Here is a 20,178-nt window from a genome sequence, read left to right as displayed (position 1 = left end):
AGAATAGTATAGATCTTACAATAACACTAAAAGGGCCACACCAGCCACAAGTTTTAGCGTGAGACTTTTTCACGTCTCTGTTACGTTGCAAACGTTAAAAACATTGCCCCACCACAAAAAGTATAACGTTTCTCATTGGATAGACAGAATTTTTGTAGGCAGAGCTTAAGGTTAACATTGAGACCTTGATTGGTCAGATGAAAACACAGCCAGATAGTTTTTTTTTTTTTAAACCAACTTCGGTAAATTGTAGTAAGGAGAAGTTAGGAGAGAGTTGCTTCTGAGACGGCGAGCTGTATGGAGCTGCGCCGGCCGCCGCCCCCTGATGAACACCGACAAGGTAATGAACGCATGCGATGCCGCATTTTTGAGTGCATAAGGCTTCACTCTGAACTGCAGAAGTCTCATCTGTTACACCCCATTTTTGCGAAATACTAGTGTCGATCGTCAATTGAAGATCATGGTATTCACATTTGCTACATAAGTTAAAATCTGAAACGCGATGATTTTTCTGCTATATAATTATTGAGAAGCTACATCAGCCACTGTAATTTACGACAAGTTAGATAAGTAATTAAAGATAATTGAGGGTCACTGTAGACCATTTTGATAGTTTTCTCTTTTGTGAAACTTAATTTAAACCTAGATTATAGATGTGATATGGCATAGGTCATCCTTCGATCCATTGTAGAACTTGGAAACCCATTCAGGGAATATTCGTTCACATTTTTGTTGAATGCAGTTGGTTTTTATCATCCCGTATTAAAACATTTCCTTTTATCAATAGTGCAATTTATAAACAATGTTTTGTGAGTAGAATAAAATTTCCAATGGTAAACTTAACTGCTTTTTCGACGTTATTTTACCAACTAACTAAAAATAGGAAAGCCTTGAACCCCTTCCACTAAATTTAGTTAGTATTAAAGATTCTTTTACAGAGAGTGCAGTGGAACTGACGTTGAAATCATTAAGTATTTGGTTATGTCATCGCTAGTCTCACTGAACTCTTCTGAACTCTACATGTCATGTGTGGTCTGGCGTCTCCTTACCAGCAACAGGTCCCAGGTTCAAACTAGTCAATTCCCTAAAAACACACTCAGAGCGTCGTTGCGCGAAAGTGGTAGGGAGACACGACTTAGAACAACAGACACCACGCAGAATGTTAGAGAATGGCGACCCTGCCAGGATGGTAAAATACCATGATTGAAGGTCGACCAAATGCCTAAGCAGGTCAGAAAAATATCATGTTGAAAAATTTTCGTAGTAACAAATTTTTTCCTAAAGTTATAAATAGTCGACAACAGTAGCTGCAGCGATAGATCGTAAGAAACTATTCAATAGAACGTGAGACATTCTAGCAGAGACAATAGCATAATTAAGTTATGAATTTTAATATTGTTAGAATTAAGTTCTCTCTCCAGTGCAAGCGCACAGGTGGAGGATACATCGTTGACAAGTTGCTTCTGACCCAACAAGCAAGTAAATGGATTGTCAAGTCGTGTGTGCAAAAAGTTTATGAAACGGGTGAGGTCGTATGAGCGCATGTTGACGCGAAGTAGGGCGCTTGACTTGCTTTTAAAACAGAAAATAAGGGATTCGGAAAGATTAGCAATGGCAGATCGAGACCGTGACCGAATTGAGGTAGAGACCCAGGATGAAGATGGACAGAGAATAGAGGACAGTACAACAGACGATGCAGTATCGCGAGAAATAGGACAAATAACGCACCATAACGAGGATAATGTACGCCAGGGACAGAAAACCTAGGTCAGCATACGACAGAGGAGCAGGAGAGACAGCCGATGAGGATTCTAACTTGCGTCTTGAATACGTAGAACCCATAGTACAAGTAATCAGAGCTTCCTCACCACAGAGTACAAGGAATTCCTGCAGAAACGTGTCACCGCACAGTTCAATGCAATCGGTTGCAAACCAATACTTGCGCGAAAACACAGAGCGTAGGACGTCGGAAGAAAACGCAATAGTACCCACCAATCTGGCAGAATTATTACAATTAATGACGGAAACCATGACAAGACAAAACAAAGAAATTGCGAACCAAATTAAATTCAGAATGCAGAAACGACGAACCAAATTGCAGAAATCACGAGACAAATGCGTGAGATTAAAGAACAAAACAAAAAAAAATTCAGTTACACCTAAATAATATTGAAGACGAGGCAAAAGAATCTCGAGAAGTGATAGGAAACTTAGTAACAGGTCACAATCAATTGAGAACAGACATTGACAAGGTACAAGCGGACGTACAAACATTGCGTAATGACATTCAGGACGAGATCAAAACATTACGTAACAATACCCAGGGAGAAGTCAAGAAACTAGTGAAATAGATAAACGTACTTACTAGACAAGCAGCAGGTACAGCGCGTGAAATTGTTGAAAACATTGTGTTACACAAACGTATCACAAAAGCAGCGCTGAAAAGATATGATAACCGCATAGTCTAAATAGAATTGCAAACGAAACAACAATTTCAGAAATTGCGAACAGAGTTGTTGCAAACTATAGAAGAGCGTAGTGAACAGGATCGAAAAAGCACTGAGTCTGCGACCACATCCGTATCTGTAACAGCACCGGAAAAACAAGCAATAAACGAAGATATCATGCATTTTTTATTACAATCACAGGCGGAAAATAACATACGTGAAATCAGACAGCCTGCACAGCAACAAACATGTTTCGAAATTCTTGATGAACAAACGGCACCACAAACACATGCAGAACCACAAATGTATGTGTCAAGACAGTTTGGATCGTGCAATGAAGCGGCAAGATTGGCCAGACAAGATACCGAACCAATACATGACAATGGAAAGCCAGGTCGCGAAGAGTACAGTGCAATGCATTCAGCTACACGTTAACAACCGATTGAAGAAAATTATTGCGTACCACTCCAACGATACTACGCAAGGGTAGGCGAAAGTTACAGTGGACAATATCCAATGGATCTACCACAACCGGAAATAACGACGGGAGAAATGATCAAAAACAAAAGTGGCGAAGAATTGCGAATTTCATACGGAACTATGACGAAGTACGACAACGATCATTTCCTCACAGTCAGAAAATTTCACCACTTTCAGAGAAGGAAACTCATTACATCCACGAACTTTTATTGATCAATTCCGAGTAGGATTACCAGAACACTGGACGCTAGCACACAAATTAGACTTTATATGTGCACACATGTCAGGAACAGTCGCAGAAACCATGCAAAATGTTGCAGCGACATGCCGATCGTACGAAGATTTCAGAGAGAAGTTTCTCTCACGATATTGCTCCAGCGAAGCACAGAACAGAGTGAAGTACGAATTATGACAGAACCCATATTTTGAGAATTCAGGAGAGAAGAGTCCCGTGAAATTTTTCGAGTTAATGGCAAAGAAAAATCAATGCTTAGATGTACCATACAGTGACGGAGAGTTGATTAAATTATGCGCGATGAAGTTACCACTGAAATACCAGCAATCATTAGTAGGTCACGGAGGCAATGACGTCGAGGCATTTAAAGGTATTCTAAGGGAACTAGAGTTCATATTTTCGGAAGATGACGCAAGAAAAAGACGAAGCGCACGTGAGAACGAAAGCAAAAAGCAGTGGAATCCACAAGACACAGTACGAAGAAACTATAATTACGAACCATGTGATAACTTCGCACCAAGAAACGACAATGGATTTCAACAAAGAACCGGTTATGGATTTAGAAGAGAATATGGCAATAACTATAATTCACCCAGGAACGGCAACAACTATTACAGAGGGAATAACGAAAACCGGAACGTGTATTGGAGTGCCAATAGACAGACAAATTATCAACAAATAAACCAATATCAACAAGCGGAGCAAGAAAAGAGAATACAGATAGAAGAGGTGGAGGTAAGACCACCAAACCCCGATAAACGTTCGAATTGACAGCTAAGCGCCCATGCCAAAGGGAATGACGCACCGACCCAGGACAATTGCAGCACCTTGAACAGAGAAGTAAATACCTTATCACGAGAAGAGAAGAAGGAAGAAACAAATCCGCAGGGACCAGATGAAAACGAAGACAGGAAAATAACAATATCGTGTTGGGACGAAATGAATTGGGAGAATACTGATGAGGAAGATAAATTACCAATGGCATGCACAACGAATGTAGGAGGAAAGGACGAAGTAATGAGTATTGCAGAGCTATTTCATATGGAAACCAGGGAAAGCGAATACAATGAGGATAATGCGCAGTCGACAGAAGTTGAAAATAAGTTAAGTTACTAGTAGGCACACAACCCAACGTATATAATGAAGGAAGTTATGAAGCGATAATTAGAGCATTTAGATGCGATTATGTGGAAGCAGCGACGAAGAAGGAGAAGATAGACGAGGATGAGGAAAAAGTAGAGGATGTTGAAGAAAGCGTAAATGAAGGAAGAAATAGAGAAGAAGTAATAAAAGAGAGAGAAGTAGCAGTCGAAGCTTATCCTAGAGAAAGTTCGAATTCACAAGGGAAATTCCTGAAAAGACTGATGTATGATTGAGTGGAGGATTCGTTGATGCAAGAAGAAGAACAGAACCAACCCTTTCAAATTCAACCAATTGTGAAGGCCATGGTAAAGCATATCCCAGTCAATATTGTAATTGATAGCGGAAGTGAACTGACTGCGATCACAGAAAATTTATTCATGCAGTGTAATGCCAATGAGGAATTGCCAGTTCTGAAAACAAGTAAGATTAAAGTAAAAGGTCCTATTAGAAACAATGCTGCGGAAGTTAGGAGACAAACAAGGTTAACTCTTTCGTGTCAAGGTCAAAAGATCGAAGCCAACTTCGTGATTACACCTAAACTAACTGTAGATTTGATTATAGGTGCAGATTTTTTAAATGAGAGACGAGCGATAATAGATATGGGGAAAGGTAGCGTAACATTCGGGAATGTCACACTTCTCTTTGAGCAAAAGCTAAAATTAGAAGAAATACCAGTTATAAACAAACAATTAAGAATGACGCGAGATAAAGAGGATGAAGAATTAGAATGGTATGCACAAAAGGGGGAATCGCCTCAACTCATGTTAGGAAGTCCATAAAGAAATCGACAAAAAATTGCAAGAAGTTCAAGGTATTTCGGAACACAGTAAAAGAGAATTAGAGGGTAATTTACGAGATAAAGCAGAGGCATTTTTACCTAAGACTGGCAGTATTAAACACTTTCAGTACAAGTTTGAAGTAAAACAGCACAAACCATTTAGAGTGCCACCCTATACAATCCCATTAAGCTATAGGAATAAAGTATTCCAGGAGATATCTAAAATGTTAGATGATGATATTATTGAACCAGCTACCTCCACATATAACAGCCCGCTCCATATTGTACAAAAACGAGATGGGAGCATCAGGTTAGTGCTTGATTCCAGACAGATCAACACAATCATAATCACTGAGACAGATCGTCCAGAAAAATTAAAGACATTAATACAAAACTTCCACGGTGCGAAGATATTTTCATCAATTGTTTCATAGAAATGGCCCCAGAATGTATAAAATTTACAGCATTTATCGTATTCGGTAGATGTTACCAGTTTAAACGATTGCCATTGGGTTTAAACATATCATCAGCAGCGTTTATTAGGGGATTTAATACTATACTCAGTCCTGAAATTTTACAAAAAATTACTTGTTATGTTGATGATGTGATTACAGCAGAACCCTCTTGGGAACATCACAACGACACATTAAATCAGTTTTTACAGATCATGAAAGAGCATGGGGTCACAGTAAATATAACAAAATCCAAATTTGGAAGGCGAGAGGTCAAATTTCTAGGACACACATTTTCCGAGAAAGGGGTAATGCCCGACCCAGAAAAACTAACGGCAATCAAAGAATTCTGTACTCCATACAATAAGAAAACTCTCAGAGGATTTCTAGGTCTCACCAGATTCTATAAAAAATTTATTTCGATCGACTCTCTCTCAACACCACGCCTATGTGCATTGACTGGAAAAAACACGCCATGGGTATGGGATCAACAAGCCAATGAAGAATTTTTAAAAGTGAAAAATGCACTAACAACAGCACCGATTTTAGCACATCCTGATCTAACACAAAAATTTTGTATGGCCACTGATAGCGCGAAAACAGGTTTAGGAGTTGTTTTATTCCAAGAATACGAACAGGCAGGGCTAAGATCATAGAGAACAACTGCATTTGCCAGTCGTGTACTCACAAAAAGCGAGAAAACTATTCAGTCACGAAGCTGGAAGCATTGGCCATTGTATGGGGCTTCCACCGTTTTCGATACTTCCTATTCGGAAGAAAAACAAAAGTATACACTGACCACAAAGCATTAGAATTTCTGTTGTCCGCCAAACTAACTCATGGGAGGTTAGCCAGATGGATGTTAATATTATAAGAATTTGACTTCACTATTACACACATACCAGGACCAGCGAATGTATTAGCAGATGCTTTATCACGATGTCCACAGGGTGCATCCAATAACATAGGTTTGGAAGCAGCAGAAGACCAGTTTACAATGTACTATATGAAACAAGTACCTTTCGAAAACGACATTACGACAGCATTGAAAAACATAGCCAAAGAACAGGACAAGGATCCCGAAATACTAGGAATCAAACACAAGTGGAGAAGAAAGGATTTTCCAGACATTCGACAGCACTATCTCGTAAAAAACAATGTTTTATTTTTTAGACGAAATGTTGCAACGAATGAATGTTTAATTTATATCCCAGATGAACTAATTAATAAGTACATATGGTATACACATTTAAGTAATGGCCACTTTGGACCAAAGAAATGCTTTTTAAAAATAAAACAAACAAGTCGTTTTCCTAATATGGAAAGACGAATTAGAACAGTATTAGCCAAATGCAAAAAATGTATGAGGGCTAAACATGTCACTTTCCAAACCAAACCACCTATGTTTCTAATAATCCCTAAAAAATTAAAACAAATAGCAGCAACAGATTTGATGGGGCCCCTCCCAGGCACAAAAAATGGATATATTTTCATATTTGTCGTTTTCGAACTTATTTCTAAATATGTTACCTTGACACCTTTAAAACGGGCAACAGGACTTACTATAAGTAAAGCATTTAGACAAGATTTTTTCAGACAAGTAGGTCGAGTGGAACGAATAATTTCGGACAATGGCCCACAATACAAATCAGTGCAATGGCAGAACACTTTAAAACAACACAAAATAAAACCCATTTACATATCTAAGTACAAACCTAGCGTAAATCCAGCAGAACGATCTATGAAGGCACTTCATGCCGATTATACGCAGGCAAAAGACACAACACTTGGGATTTATACCTTAAAGATTTTCAAGAAGTAATAAATGAAATGCCACATAGCACTACACTACTACCTCCATTTACTGTACTTAAAAATACTGAACCCCCAAACATAACCAGAGAAAATGTTAGATTTCCTATTGTACCACGTAGACAGCACAAACAAGTCATAGCAACAGCACTCTCCAACATCAGAAAGGCAGCCATTAAAAGAAAAGAAAGAGGAGATAGAACAGCAATTAAAAGAACATTCTCAGTAGGCCAGAAAGTATTTGTAAAAACACACCATCTCTCCAGCAAACAGAAACACAAAATACATAAGTTTTACGCTGCATACAAAGGACCTGTCATAATTAGCCGAATTGCTCATGATAATGCTATGGAACTAATGAACCCAAAAACAGGCAAAACCTTAGGACTTCACCATGTGAGCCATATCAAAAAGTTTGAAGATTAATTTTATTACTGGTAATTCATCAGCACAATATTTCAAGATCATATTGCAGATAAGATCGTCAGGAGAAAGAAGAATGAAGAAAGAGGAAGGTGGGAAAAAGAAAGTAGTTTCAATAAAAACAAAAATAACACCAATAGTACCATAGATTAAGGTGAAGGGATAAATTGTAGATAGTCTAACAGCATGAAATACTAAAATGCTATACACCACGACACTACACAAAAATAAAAAACGAATTTGAGGATTCTTGTAGAAGTTAAGACTCAAAATATCTTAGAATTGTAACATGGAAAGGGTGCCGAAATTTGTAAAGCTTTTTAAGAAGGCGTAAAACATTGTAGGTACTAGACATATGTTAGATGATTAAAAGTAAAACTTTTTGTAAGAACCATTGTAAAAACTCCAGCAAAGACCAGATTCAACGACCCACAAGTTGCAACACAAGAAGTATCAAGAAAGAAAAGGACGTAATTAGCAAGACACGACTCCTACAAGGCAGAAGTGTCGAGAGAAGGGAAAGGACAGGAGACCAACAGAGGGGCCTTGTAGCCGAAGTGGGCAGTAAATCTGCTGAACCACTGGGTGGCGGAACCCTGCTGGGACAGAACACGGAACCACAGAGTGGTGGAACACGGAAGGCCAACAGGGTCTTGGAACGCCCCCACTCAGCGGAGTGAGCAAAAAACGGCCTGACGAGAAGACTGCTTGGGCAAGCCATGACTGGCAAAAAAGTATGTGTGAAAGTCACACTACTGCTATCAAACAGCACGCTGATGCACTAAACTGAAGAAAACTTCCACAAAGTAAAAATGACATGCCCAAACAATTTATCAAACTGTTACTAAGAGTAGGACATCAAAGCGACTAGTTATCAATAAATATTTCCATATCCTGCCCAGAGAAGAACCAAGAAGCAAGTAAGAAGCAGAGAAAAAGCAGGAAGAACAGAAGTTGACGATTCGCAAGATTGAGACCAAGAAAGAAGATGGGTGAAGAATAGACGACATACCTTCCCAAATCCCTATCCTACTGTAAACTAGTCGTCTGCAAACTATTACAACGAAAAACTACCGCTTTCAGCGACACATAACGATGACTTTCATGCATACAAAGCCAGTAAACCACGAGATTCTGCACTCACAGCTCCATTCCATTATGGGAGCTCCACAACAGCAACACACACTTGCAAAGCCAATGAGAAATGACGAACGAAGCTGTACATCAAATACTTGCCCACATCCATCTCGTTCAAGTCCATCACCTTCGTGCAAAAACATTCGGTAACCTCATGCTTAAACATTCATAGGATTGTGTGAATGTGTGAAATCAAATTGTGTGATATAGGAATAGTGCAAAAGAAACGTGTGAAAAACTAAATAAGTTAAGCACACCAAACAGCTAATAAACTACAAAATAACAGTCATTGACTATGGACTTAAGTAAAAAATAGACTATCGTTAAAAATAAGTCATTAGTTCTGAAATGGACAGTATATAAAGAACAAAAGTAAGGCATAATAAACACTAAAACTATATGCCACTTATTTTCTCCTCATAAAAATAAAAGAATAACTATATTTTACTTATTTTCTCCTTATAAAAACAAAGAATAAAAAATTATCTTGTTGGATGTTTTCCCCTTTTTTTAACATTTGTACCATTTGTTAGGATAATATCTCAATACTTGTGTATGTATATTTCTTTGCAATACTTGTGTATGTATATTTCTTTGTCAAAGCAATTCTTGGAAATAATTCTTATTTGTTAGTGTAACAATTTGAAATGAGTGTCTAGAAACAAAAACATTTTACTTGTACATGATGTTTAGAAAATGTGTTAGGAATAGATTTTACTTAATTACTACATTTATAAAAAAAATATCTCTAAGAAAATCGATGTGAAAGACTCCTCACTTTCGATAGCAAACTTCTTAAAAAAACAAACTTCACACTTAAATAAAGAAAGAAACTAATTAAAAATTAATAATAATAATAATAGCATAAAAATATTCTTCTATTATCAATATAAACATATTTTTGAGAATAATGTGGAAGAATATAAAAATATAAATTAGTAATACAAACTAGCATAGAACCAGAATAACGTGGCTGAACAGTAGGCAACAAAATTTAGATAAAGGAATAATTTTTGACTGATTTAGACAACGATTCAATCATTGCCTAACTTCAGTGCAAAAATTAAGTTTGAAGGGTGGTGATATGTAAGGCAGGCAAATCCAACACCTTCCATGAAAACCCTGACATGATAAGCAAATCCAGTAGTATGTCACATAGCTCCAAATAAATCGTGACATTAAATTAACCAAAGTAATACAAGTAACGAGTGAGCAAATGGAATACCACAGACTAACACAAAAGTGCCTAAATGCATGTCATAATTTCCCACCGTGAGACAGACACAGTTCCGAGGGAAGAAACGAGAACAGAAGCCGAGAGCAGAACTGTGTTATGCTGGAAGGCCCTATGATAAGGGACGGACACCCACGTCACCAGATGACCACCAGGCCCACCCCCCAGCCCATGTTAAAGGATAGAGCCCTCCAGAAGAACAGTATAGATCTTATGATAACACTAAAAGGGCCACACCACCCGCAAATTTTAGCGTGAGACTTTTTCGCGTCTCTGTTACATTGCAAACTTAAAAAACATTGCCCCACCACAAAAAGTATAATGTTTCTCATTGGATGGACAGAATTTTTGTAGGCAGAGCTTAAGGTTAACATTGAGACCCTGATTGGTCAGATGAAAACACAGCCAGATAGTTTTTTTAAACCAACTTCGGTAAATTGTAGTAAGGAGAAGTTAGGAGAGAGTTGCTTCTGAGACGGCGAGCTGTATGGAGCTGCGCCGGCCGCCGCACCCTGATGAACACCGACAAGGTAATGAACGCATGCGATGCCGCATTTTTGAGTGCATAAGGCTTCACTCTGAACTGCAGAAGTCTCATCTGTTACACCCCATTTTTGCGAAATACTAGTGTCGATCGTCAATTGAAGATCATGGTATTCACATTTGCTACATAAGTTAAAATCTGAAACGCGATGATTTTTCCGTTATATAATTACTGAGAAGCCACATCAGCCACTGTAATTTACGACAAGTTAGATACGTAATTAAAGATAATTGAGGGTCACTGTAGACCATTTTGATAGTTTTCTCTTTTGTGAAACTTAATTTAAACCTAGATTATAGATATGATATGGCATAGGTCATCCTTCGATCCATTGTAGAACTTGGAAACCCATTCAGGGAATATTCGTTCACATTTTTGTTGAATGCAGTTGGTTTTTATCATCCCGTATTAAAACATTTCCTTTTATCAATAGTGCAATTTATAAACAATGTTTTGTGAGTAGAATAAAATTTCCAATGGTAAACTTAACTGCTTTTTCGACGTTATTTTACCAACTAACTAAAAATAGGAAAGCCTTGAACCCCTTCCACTAAATTTAGTTAGTATTAAAGATTCTTTTACAGGGAGTGCAGTGGAACTGACGTTGAAATCATTAAGTATTTGGTTATGTCATCGCTAGTCTCACTGAACTCTTCTGAACTCTACATGTCATGTGTGGTCTGGCGTCTCCTTACCAGCAACAGGTCCCAGGTTCAAACTAGTCAATTCCCTAAAAACACACTCAGAGCGTCGTTACGCGAAAGTGGTAGGGAGACACGACTTAGAACAACAGACACCACGCATAATGTTAGAAGTAATTCTGTCACATCATCGTACTCCACGATGTTTATGTAACTGGCTTTGACTGAGGACACGGACGCATTAAGGGTCGTGTCCGTTGCGCGTCCTAGTCAATTATGTTCCACATCAATAACGTGAGATGGCCCAGGTTTTGGTGGTTGAGTTTCTACTTCTTCTATGGCATTGTTTCTATTACCACCTTGCCAACCCTGATTCGGTTGCTGACCTCTTCTCCACGTCTTATTCCACTTGTTACTGTCGGGAGAGCGCTTATTCCCAGGCTCACTGTTACTCTTATCCTGACCAAATCCGTTGTGCTTATGCACCTGTTTGTTCTCCCACTGTGAGCCGTTATTTCATCGATCGTTTTGCCATTCCCGCTGTCGGCGTTTCTCACGGGCCTGATCCTCGTTAAATGCGAACTCGAGTTCCCTCAATATTCCTTTGAATACTTCTATGTCGCTTCCACATCTTCCGGCAAGTGTTTGCTGGGAGGCAATCGGTAGCTTCATATAACACAGGCGTATAATTTCAGCTGCGCTACACGGCTTGTCGAGATACTGGTTCCTCGTTGTCATATTCTCGAAGAATTTTACAGGACTTCGGTAACCTGCGCCTTCCATATCTCTAGATATCATTAATTCCTTCTTAATGAGTTTTTGACCAGAATTTGCCCAAGAAGGCATTCCGGAACGCATCATACGAGTTGCAAGTCCTGTCAAAGTTCCTCATATATTCCGCTGTGGCTTCCTGCATATGTGAGCACACGAAATCGAGCTTATACATGAGTGGCCAGTGGGGAGGCAAAGACAGTTCAAATTGGCCTATAAATGTTTTGGGATGAGGACTATTGCCTTCATCTCTGTAATGTTGAAACTTCCTCACCGAGATGAAGTGTTTAAAATCAAATCTATCTTCGCCATGATAGTTTTGATTTCTTTCTACATTTTACGAAGACAGTAACTTGTTCTCGAAAGAACAGTTACTGTTGATGACCACGCAGCTTTTCCCTGGAATAACATTTTCAGCTGTCCACATCGAGGTATATCAACAACACCTGTCGGCAGCTGAGGTTGTCAGTCATCATTCCTACATTTTGTTGAAGCGGTATCTCAGGGTGCAAACTTCCTTGTTCAGAAACTGTCTTCCTCTCTGTCAATGTGGGTACTCGACAAATGTTCCGTACTACGTACTAGGTGACAGCAATTGTGCCCCGTCGACGTATGCGTGCGCACCGAGTTTTCTACAGGCGTCGGCGCGGCGTTACGGTATGCTCCACTGCTACCCGCTTCCGCCGTGTTACTCGAGCCGTCCAAATTACCGGACAGAGAAGTCGGTTTACGCGCTGATAGAACTATTTGTTCAGCACGCACTACCTCCCTGTTGCTATCATTACCAGCTACACTCCTGGAAATTGAAATAAGAACACAGTGAATTCATTGTCCCAGGAAGGGGAAACTTTATTGACACATTCCTGGGGTCAGATACATCACATGATCACACTGACAGAACCACAGGCACATAGACACAGGCAACAGAGCATGCACAATGTCGGCACTAGTACAGTGCATATCCACCTTTCGCAGCAATGCAGGCTGCTATTCTCCCATGGAGACGATCGTAGAGATGCTGGATGTAGTCCTGTGGAACGGCTTGCCATGCCATTTCCACCTGGCGCCTCAGTTGGACCAGCGTTCGTGCTGGACGTGCAGACCGCGTGAGACGACGCTTCATCCAGTCCCAAACATGCTCAATGGGGGACAGATCCGGAGATCTTGCTGGCCAGGGTAGTTGACTTACACCTTCTAGAGCACGTTGGGTGGCACGGGTTACATGCGGACGTGCATTGTCCTGTTGGAACAGCAAGTTCCCTTGCCGGTCTAGGAATGGTAGAACGATGGGTTCGATGACGGTTTGGATGTACCGTGCACTATTCAGTGTCCCCTCGACGATCACCAGTGGTGTACGGCCAGTGTAGGAGATCGCTCCCCACACCATGATGCCGGGTGTTGGCCCTGTGTGCCTCGGTCGTATGCAGTCCTGATTGTAGCGCTCACCTGCACGGCGCCAAACACGCATACGACCACACATTGGCACCAAGGCAGAAGCGACTCTCATCGCTGAAGACGACACGTCTCCATTCGTCCCTCCATTCACGCCTGTCGCGACACCACTGGAGGCGGGCTGCACGATGTTGGGGCGTGAGCGGAAGACGGCCTAACGGTGTGCGGGACCGTAGCCCAGCTTCATGGAGACGGTTGCGAATGGTCCTCGCCGATACCCCAGGAGCAACAGTGTCCCTAATTTGCTGGGAAGTGGCGGTGCGGTCCCCTACGGCACTGCGTAGGATCCTATGGTCTTGGCGTGCATCCGTGCGTCGCTGCGGTCCGGTCCCAGGTCGACGGGCACGTGCACCTTCCGCCGACCACTGGCGACAACATCGATGTACTGTGGAGACCTCACGCCCCACGTGTTGAGCAATTCGGCGGTACGTCCACCCGGCCTCCCGCATGCCCACTATACGCCCTCGCTCAAAGTCCGTCAACTGCACATACGGTTCACGTCCACGCTGTCGCGGCATGCTACCAGTGTTAAAGACTGCGATGGAGCTCCGTATGCCACGGCAAACTGGCTGACACTGACGGCGGCGGTGCACAAATGCTGCGCAGCTAGCGCATTCGACGGCCAACACCGCGGTTCCTGGTGTGTCCGCTGTGCCGTGCGTGTGATCATTGCTTGTACAGCCCTCTTGCAGTGTCCGGAGCAAGTATGGTGGGTCTGACACACCGGTGTCAATGTGTTCTTTTTTCCATTTCCAGGAGTGTATTTCGCCAGGATGGCTACCTTCAGTTGGTACTGTGGTTTTCCCGATAATGCGTATAACTTCATTCTCTAGGTTTCGTTTTAATTTGGAGACTTCATCTCTTAGTGCGTCCCCAGGCGCCACGTCCGGTTGTTGCTGTTGCTTGTCCTCAATTCGCTTAATACGACTCTGCAAATTGGATAAGACAGCCTTCCCTACTTTCGCGGTATTCGGTGTCAAGCCGCGAGTTTCCTTCGCAATTTTCTTTGCCCCCTTTGGTATCAGCTTCGCAACATTGGCTGTACTTTTAATTATAGCTACCTCCTTTTCTAACTTTGCACCTAGGATCTTTGCCTCCTCTTTCATTTCACACACCATTTTCGCGCTAGCAGTTCGATAATTTTGTATTAAGATCGGCGTGAAGCGAGGTGTTGTCATTTTTTATTTCTGCCAGCATTCCTTTCAAAATTTCTACAATGTTCTCTAGACTTGGCCCATTTTGAATTTCTGTCCCTTGTGAACTACAATGAGCACCGTTTCCCGTTTTCCTGTTAACCTTTCTGTGTCGGTCGGGTCGGTCCGGACTGAACCACTCGACGGGGATCGCAAATAATTCGTTTCAGCGGCACTATGGCTCCGTGGGCTGTATCCTCCATAATTATGGATTACGACATCAGCCTCCACGTGCCTCCGTTCCTTAGCGTCGCTGTCGGACTCGTTGATTCTACTACCCACTGGGCTGAACCTATCCTTATCATCACCATCCGGCATGTGCAATTCACGCTCGTCACTTTCGCTTGCAGTACCCTCGCGACTGTCACCCATTTTATCACTATTACGGACGAGATTCTGCTCTGCTGTGGCCCTGGCTTTCGCTCTAGTCAACGTGTGTACACTCGACAACAACATATATTTTAGTCTTAACAATAAAAAGGTACAAAATACAAATCAAAAAACAAAATGCTAAACTGGGTTTGCGCAGTGAACAGAAATGCCACCAACTTATACTTGCTAATAGGATTGACACACAAACGGTTGTGCACTTACTGTTTAGCATTTGCTGAGAACACACAACAAAACTACAAAAGAACAGCGCGCTTACAGCATAGAAGCAAGAAACACACAACTAATGCTACTTATTTTTATCCGTGATTCTACTATCAAAATGATCAGACAAGTTGCATCACAATGAAAAACAAAACTGAGGTTTCTCCTAACTGTATCTCAGGCAGATCCCAAAATTACTAACCCTAGGCATGGGTCAGCCACATGTAACACCCCACCCGTTGCTTGTCCGATTTTTGTGAGTGTTCGCCCCTGACAAAACACTTACAGAGAAATTGGGAGTGGAACTGTACGCAAAAATGGATAACGCTAGATTTAAATGTGGCACTGTCACCCGTAATTAATCTGCGGTGGTAGTATTGACGATAAATCACACCTATTTTTACTTCCAAACATGAACGATCACGAACACTTAGGGTGTTCAATGACATCAAACACATACACAAAAATAAAATAAAGCAGAAGGGTGAATACAGGATCAACTACTGAAGGAAAGGCTCTACTGAATCACAATAATTTTATTATAACCTTCAGATCAATGCTGAATGAAACACAATGAACAATTTACAAATTATCCCCCTAACTGGCATTGGCAGTAACTTGTGTTAAAATCGGTCCAAAACGCGATCTCTTATAACGAAGAACCACTACACTCCAAAGTACCGTGAAACCTCTGTGTAAACAGCAATTGCAGTTGATCCAACTATTTAACGTTACTCCTAACACAGGCCGAAGCGGGAGCGATCTCACCGTAATATTCCAGTTGTAGCGGCGGTGTCCGACGGCGACGGCGCGGCCGTGCGATCGACGTTTGGCGTCTCGGAAAGTACAATTTTACAGTATTCGAACACCAGATTGCTGTCCGTAAACTTCTCTAATTGCCACAATGTTTCCGTCAGCAATGAGCTCGCGCGGCTAACGTCCTCTTTTAACGAATGACCAAGAGGGGAGGCGACTTGGCTAACGTCCTCTCAGTACGAGAGCCCAGAACGGAAGACCACGACCGAGAGTCCAGCAAGATCGCTCTTCACCTTTCTTTTCTCACCCAAACTTTTACCGAGGGGATCACATCAGTAGAAGCTCTCAAAATACCCAGTTTGCCACTGCCGACCAATGTAAGGCCTGGGAATAGAACTCTTTTCCACAATTCTTTTATTTCTATAAAATTTCACAAGTAAACTCCGCCCTCGCCGGCTGGGAAGAACCACAGCTGTGGGCAATAAGACGTTTACTGGAAGTTTTCTCCCAAGAGACCATTCGAGGGCCGGCCGGGGTGGCCGAGCGGTTCTAGGCGATACAGTCTGGAACCGCGCGACCGCTACTGTCGCAGATTCGAATCCTGCCTCGGCTATGGATGTGTGTGATGTCCTTAGGTTAGTTAGGTTTAATTAGTTCTAAGTTCTAAGGGACTGATGACGTTAGAAGTTAAGTCCCATAGTGCTCAGAGGCATTTGAACCATTTTGATTTAGACCACTCGAGATTTTCCACTGTTCTGTTTTGGTAAACACTTGAACACCTGCAGCTGCACATCCCTCAGAGGTTGGCGATCGCTGTGGCCTCTCTAAACAGTTTACAGAAATCCCCCAGTTCACCATTCATACCGTTACGCTGTGGCCTTCGGCGGCTAGGCGGGGACGTAGCCGAGCTCTGTAGCTGAGCTCTGCCTCGCGTACTGCCTTTCCGCAAAATCTTATAATTACAAAATCGCAGAATTCTCGCATGCCGATGCGTTTCCACATAGATTTCTAACACGGTAATTTAGAGTATTACTCCAACAAAACCTTAAGTGTCCCGCTAACTGGATTCATGTAAGGTGCAAGGCTGTTGCCAGCTTACAATATATAGTTTGTGACTAATGTCATTTTTTGTTATTCTGTTCTCTCACCTTATCACACAACCTACCGACCCTCGGCGAAAATACCGACCCCTCGACCTATTGTCTAAGATGCAGGTAGCCGGCGCACAGTGTCTAGGGCCCATTAAGACCTAATGGAGCTCGATAGCAGCGCGATTAGTGCTCTCCAAGACGAGTTGGAGCGAAGCAAACAGGGAAACGCTTCTGAAACCGAGGATATAAGAAACGAGCTCGCGAAGGTCACAGAAATGGGAGGGAACTGTTAGGCGGCAGGTTCAGGCGAAAACTGGGAAGAGATGCGATCCTTGCTGAAGTTCCAGAATGGAAATTATTTAATAAACCAACAGCAAGCGTTTCTATCGTCTCCGAGAAACGTCAAGTGGTAATTTGTTACCGCAGCCTCCACTTGTGACGATTATGTTGTCCTCAGTATTGGCAATACTAGATAATTTTCTTGTGGCTACAGCTGGTTTTGATCATGTGGATGCTCTGGCACGAGAGCGAAAAGTACCGGCCCTTCGGAAACCACCGACCTCCGGAAAAAGTACCGACCTATGTTGGAAAATACCAACATCCCGAAAACATGTCGACCTCTCGAAATATACAGACCTCCCGAAACACACAGACCTCCCGAAACACACAGACCTCCCGAAACACACAGACCTCCCGAAACACACAGACCTCCCGAAACACACAGACCTCCCGAAACACACAGACCTCCCGAAACACACAGACCTCCCGAAACACACAGACCTCCCGAAACACACAGACCTCCCGAAACACACAGACCTCCCGAAACACACAGACCTCCCGAAACACACAGACCTCCCGAAATACACAGACCTCCCGAAATACACAGACCTCCCGAAATACACAGACCTCCCGAAATACACAGACCTCCCGAAATACACAGACCTCCCGAAATACACAGACCTCCCGAAATTTACCGACCCCTCGAAGAGTATCGACCCCTCGAAGAGTATCGACCCCTCGAAGAGTATCGACCCCTCGAAGAGTATCGACCCCTCGAAGAGTATCGACACCTCGAAGAGTATCGACACCTCGAAGAGTATCGACACCTGAAGAGTATCGACCCCTCGAAGAGTATCGACCCCTCGAAAATTATCGACCCCTCGAAAATTATCGACCCCTCGAAAATTATCGACACCTCGAAAATTATCGACAGCTCGAAAATTATCGTCATCTCGAAAATTATCGACCCCTCGAAAATTATCGACCCCTCGAAAATTATCGACCCCTCGAAAATTATCGACCCCTCGAAAATTATCGATCCCTCGAAAATTATCGACCCCTCGAAAATTATCGACCCCTCGAAAATCATCGACCCCTCGAAAATCATCGACTGCTCGAAAATTATAGACCGCTCGAAAATTATAGACCGCTCGAAAATTATAGACCGCTCGAAAATTATAGACCGCTCGAAAATTATAGACCGCTCGAAAATTATCGACCGCTCGAAAATTATCGAAATCTCGAGAAATATCGACTTCTCGAGAAATATCGTCTTCTCGAGAAATATCGTCTTCTCGTAAGATCGACTTCTCGAAAGATATCGACTCACGGAAGATATGACCTCTCGAAAAATATCAACCTCTCGAAAAATGCAGACCTCTCGAAATTCCCTAGTTCGCAAACTAAGGATCAGTCGAAAAGTAACAAACGAAATCAGTTTAGTTGCGGTACCGCACATTTCCTGTCTGGATTGAAACAGGTTGTCCGTGATAACGCTTGAGAGACTAGAACGCGGCCTGTGACGAGTAGGACCCTTTTACGACGATTATTCTTAGGGCATGTTAGGTGGCTTTCTTGTGGTACACCATTGCTGTATAAACATGTTGGACAATCCGCTTTGATGTACCAATAAATCAGGCAAAGTCTTTGATGGTTGTGGTCATGAACTTGTCACCTCTTGTTCGCATTGACGGCACTTTGAACAGTGGACGTTACATTTCAGATGTGTTACGACCAGTGGCTCTACCCTTCATTCGATCCCTGCGAAATCCTACATTTCAGCAGGATAATGCACGACAGCATGTTGCAGGTCCCATACGGGTCTTTCTAAATACAGAAAATGTTCGACTGCTGCCCTAGCTAGCACATTCTCCAGATCTCTCACAAACTGAAAACGTGTGGTCAATGGTGGCCGAGCAACTGGCTCGTCACAATACGCCAGTGACTACTCTTGATGAACTGTGGTATCGCGTTGAAGCAGCTGTCAGAGGTCTCAGGATCTATGCACCCAAATTGCGTGAAAATGTGATCACATGTCAGTTCTAGTATAATATATTTGTCCAATGAATAGCCGTTTATCATCTGCATTTCTTCTTGGTGTAGCAATTTTAATGGCCAGTAGTGTAGCCCCTTTCCCCTATTCAGTCAGCTATCCATGTAGAGCCTACTTTCTGCGCCAAGTTCGTACATCCAACTGGCGCGTACATACCAGTGACATGACTTAATGTCAGAAGTGCAATGTCACATTATCGCCTAGTACCAGTTCCATACTGTCTGAAGCGCTCCATAGCTGCCACTGTGCTCTTTCAAGGACTTGACTAACATTATGCGCAGTGAGCTTCATTAAACTCTGCTCCACGCTGTAGGTGGGGGTACGCACTTGTCGGATGTCATATACTGTGCAGGGATGCCGAAGGCTGGCCCACACTGGCGGCACCTTTGGGCGACAAGCCGTTCCGGGAAGCGCCGCAGCAGTAAAACCGCTGCCCACGGCGGCCCCTGAAACAGGGGGCGGTGTGCCTGCTGCAGGTGTGCCTCGCCAGGCGCCGCGCTTCCTGTGAAGGCAACACTCACATCCGCTGTGCCAAAACATCGTGCAAAGCATACAAGGCGAGCGATAACGAGTCTACACTCAAGAGAAACTGCGAGGGATGGTCCATTTGCAATCTCCGTTAGGGTCAGGAAGTAATATAGTTGAAACATTCCTGCTCGTCTT

At 42.4% G+C, this 20,178-nt stretch overlaps 1 protein-coding gene across 1 annotated transcript in view; it reads left to right on the top strand.

The window, feature by feature from the left end:
- Positions 1–19,940, top strand: part of LOC126176815 (uncharacterized) — a 28,319-nt gene extending 8,379 nt beyond the window's left edge. The window contains exon 2 of the mRNA XM_049924031.1: positions 19,829–19,940. Coding sequence (XP_049779988.1) covers positions 19,829–19,940 — 112 coding nt within the window. The remainder of the gene's footprint in view (positions 1–19,828) is intronic.
- The last annotated feature ends 238 nt before the right edge of the window (positions 19,941–20,178 follow it).

Source organism: Schistocerca cancellata, chromosome 1 (genome assembly GCF_023864275.1).
Source record: "Schistocerca cancellata isolate TAMUIC-IGC-003103 chromosome 1, iqSchCanc2.1, whole genome shotgun sequence".
In the NCBI taxonomy this organism is placed as follows: Eukaryota; Metazoa; Arthropoda; class Insecta; order Orthoptera; family Acrididae; genus Schistocerca; species Schistocerca cancellata.
This window is presented reverse-complemented; position numbering and strand designations above follow the sequence as displayed.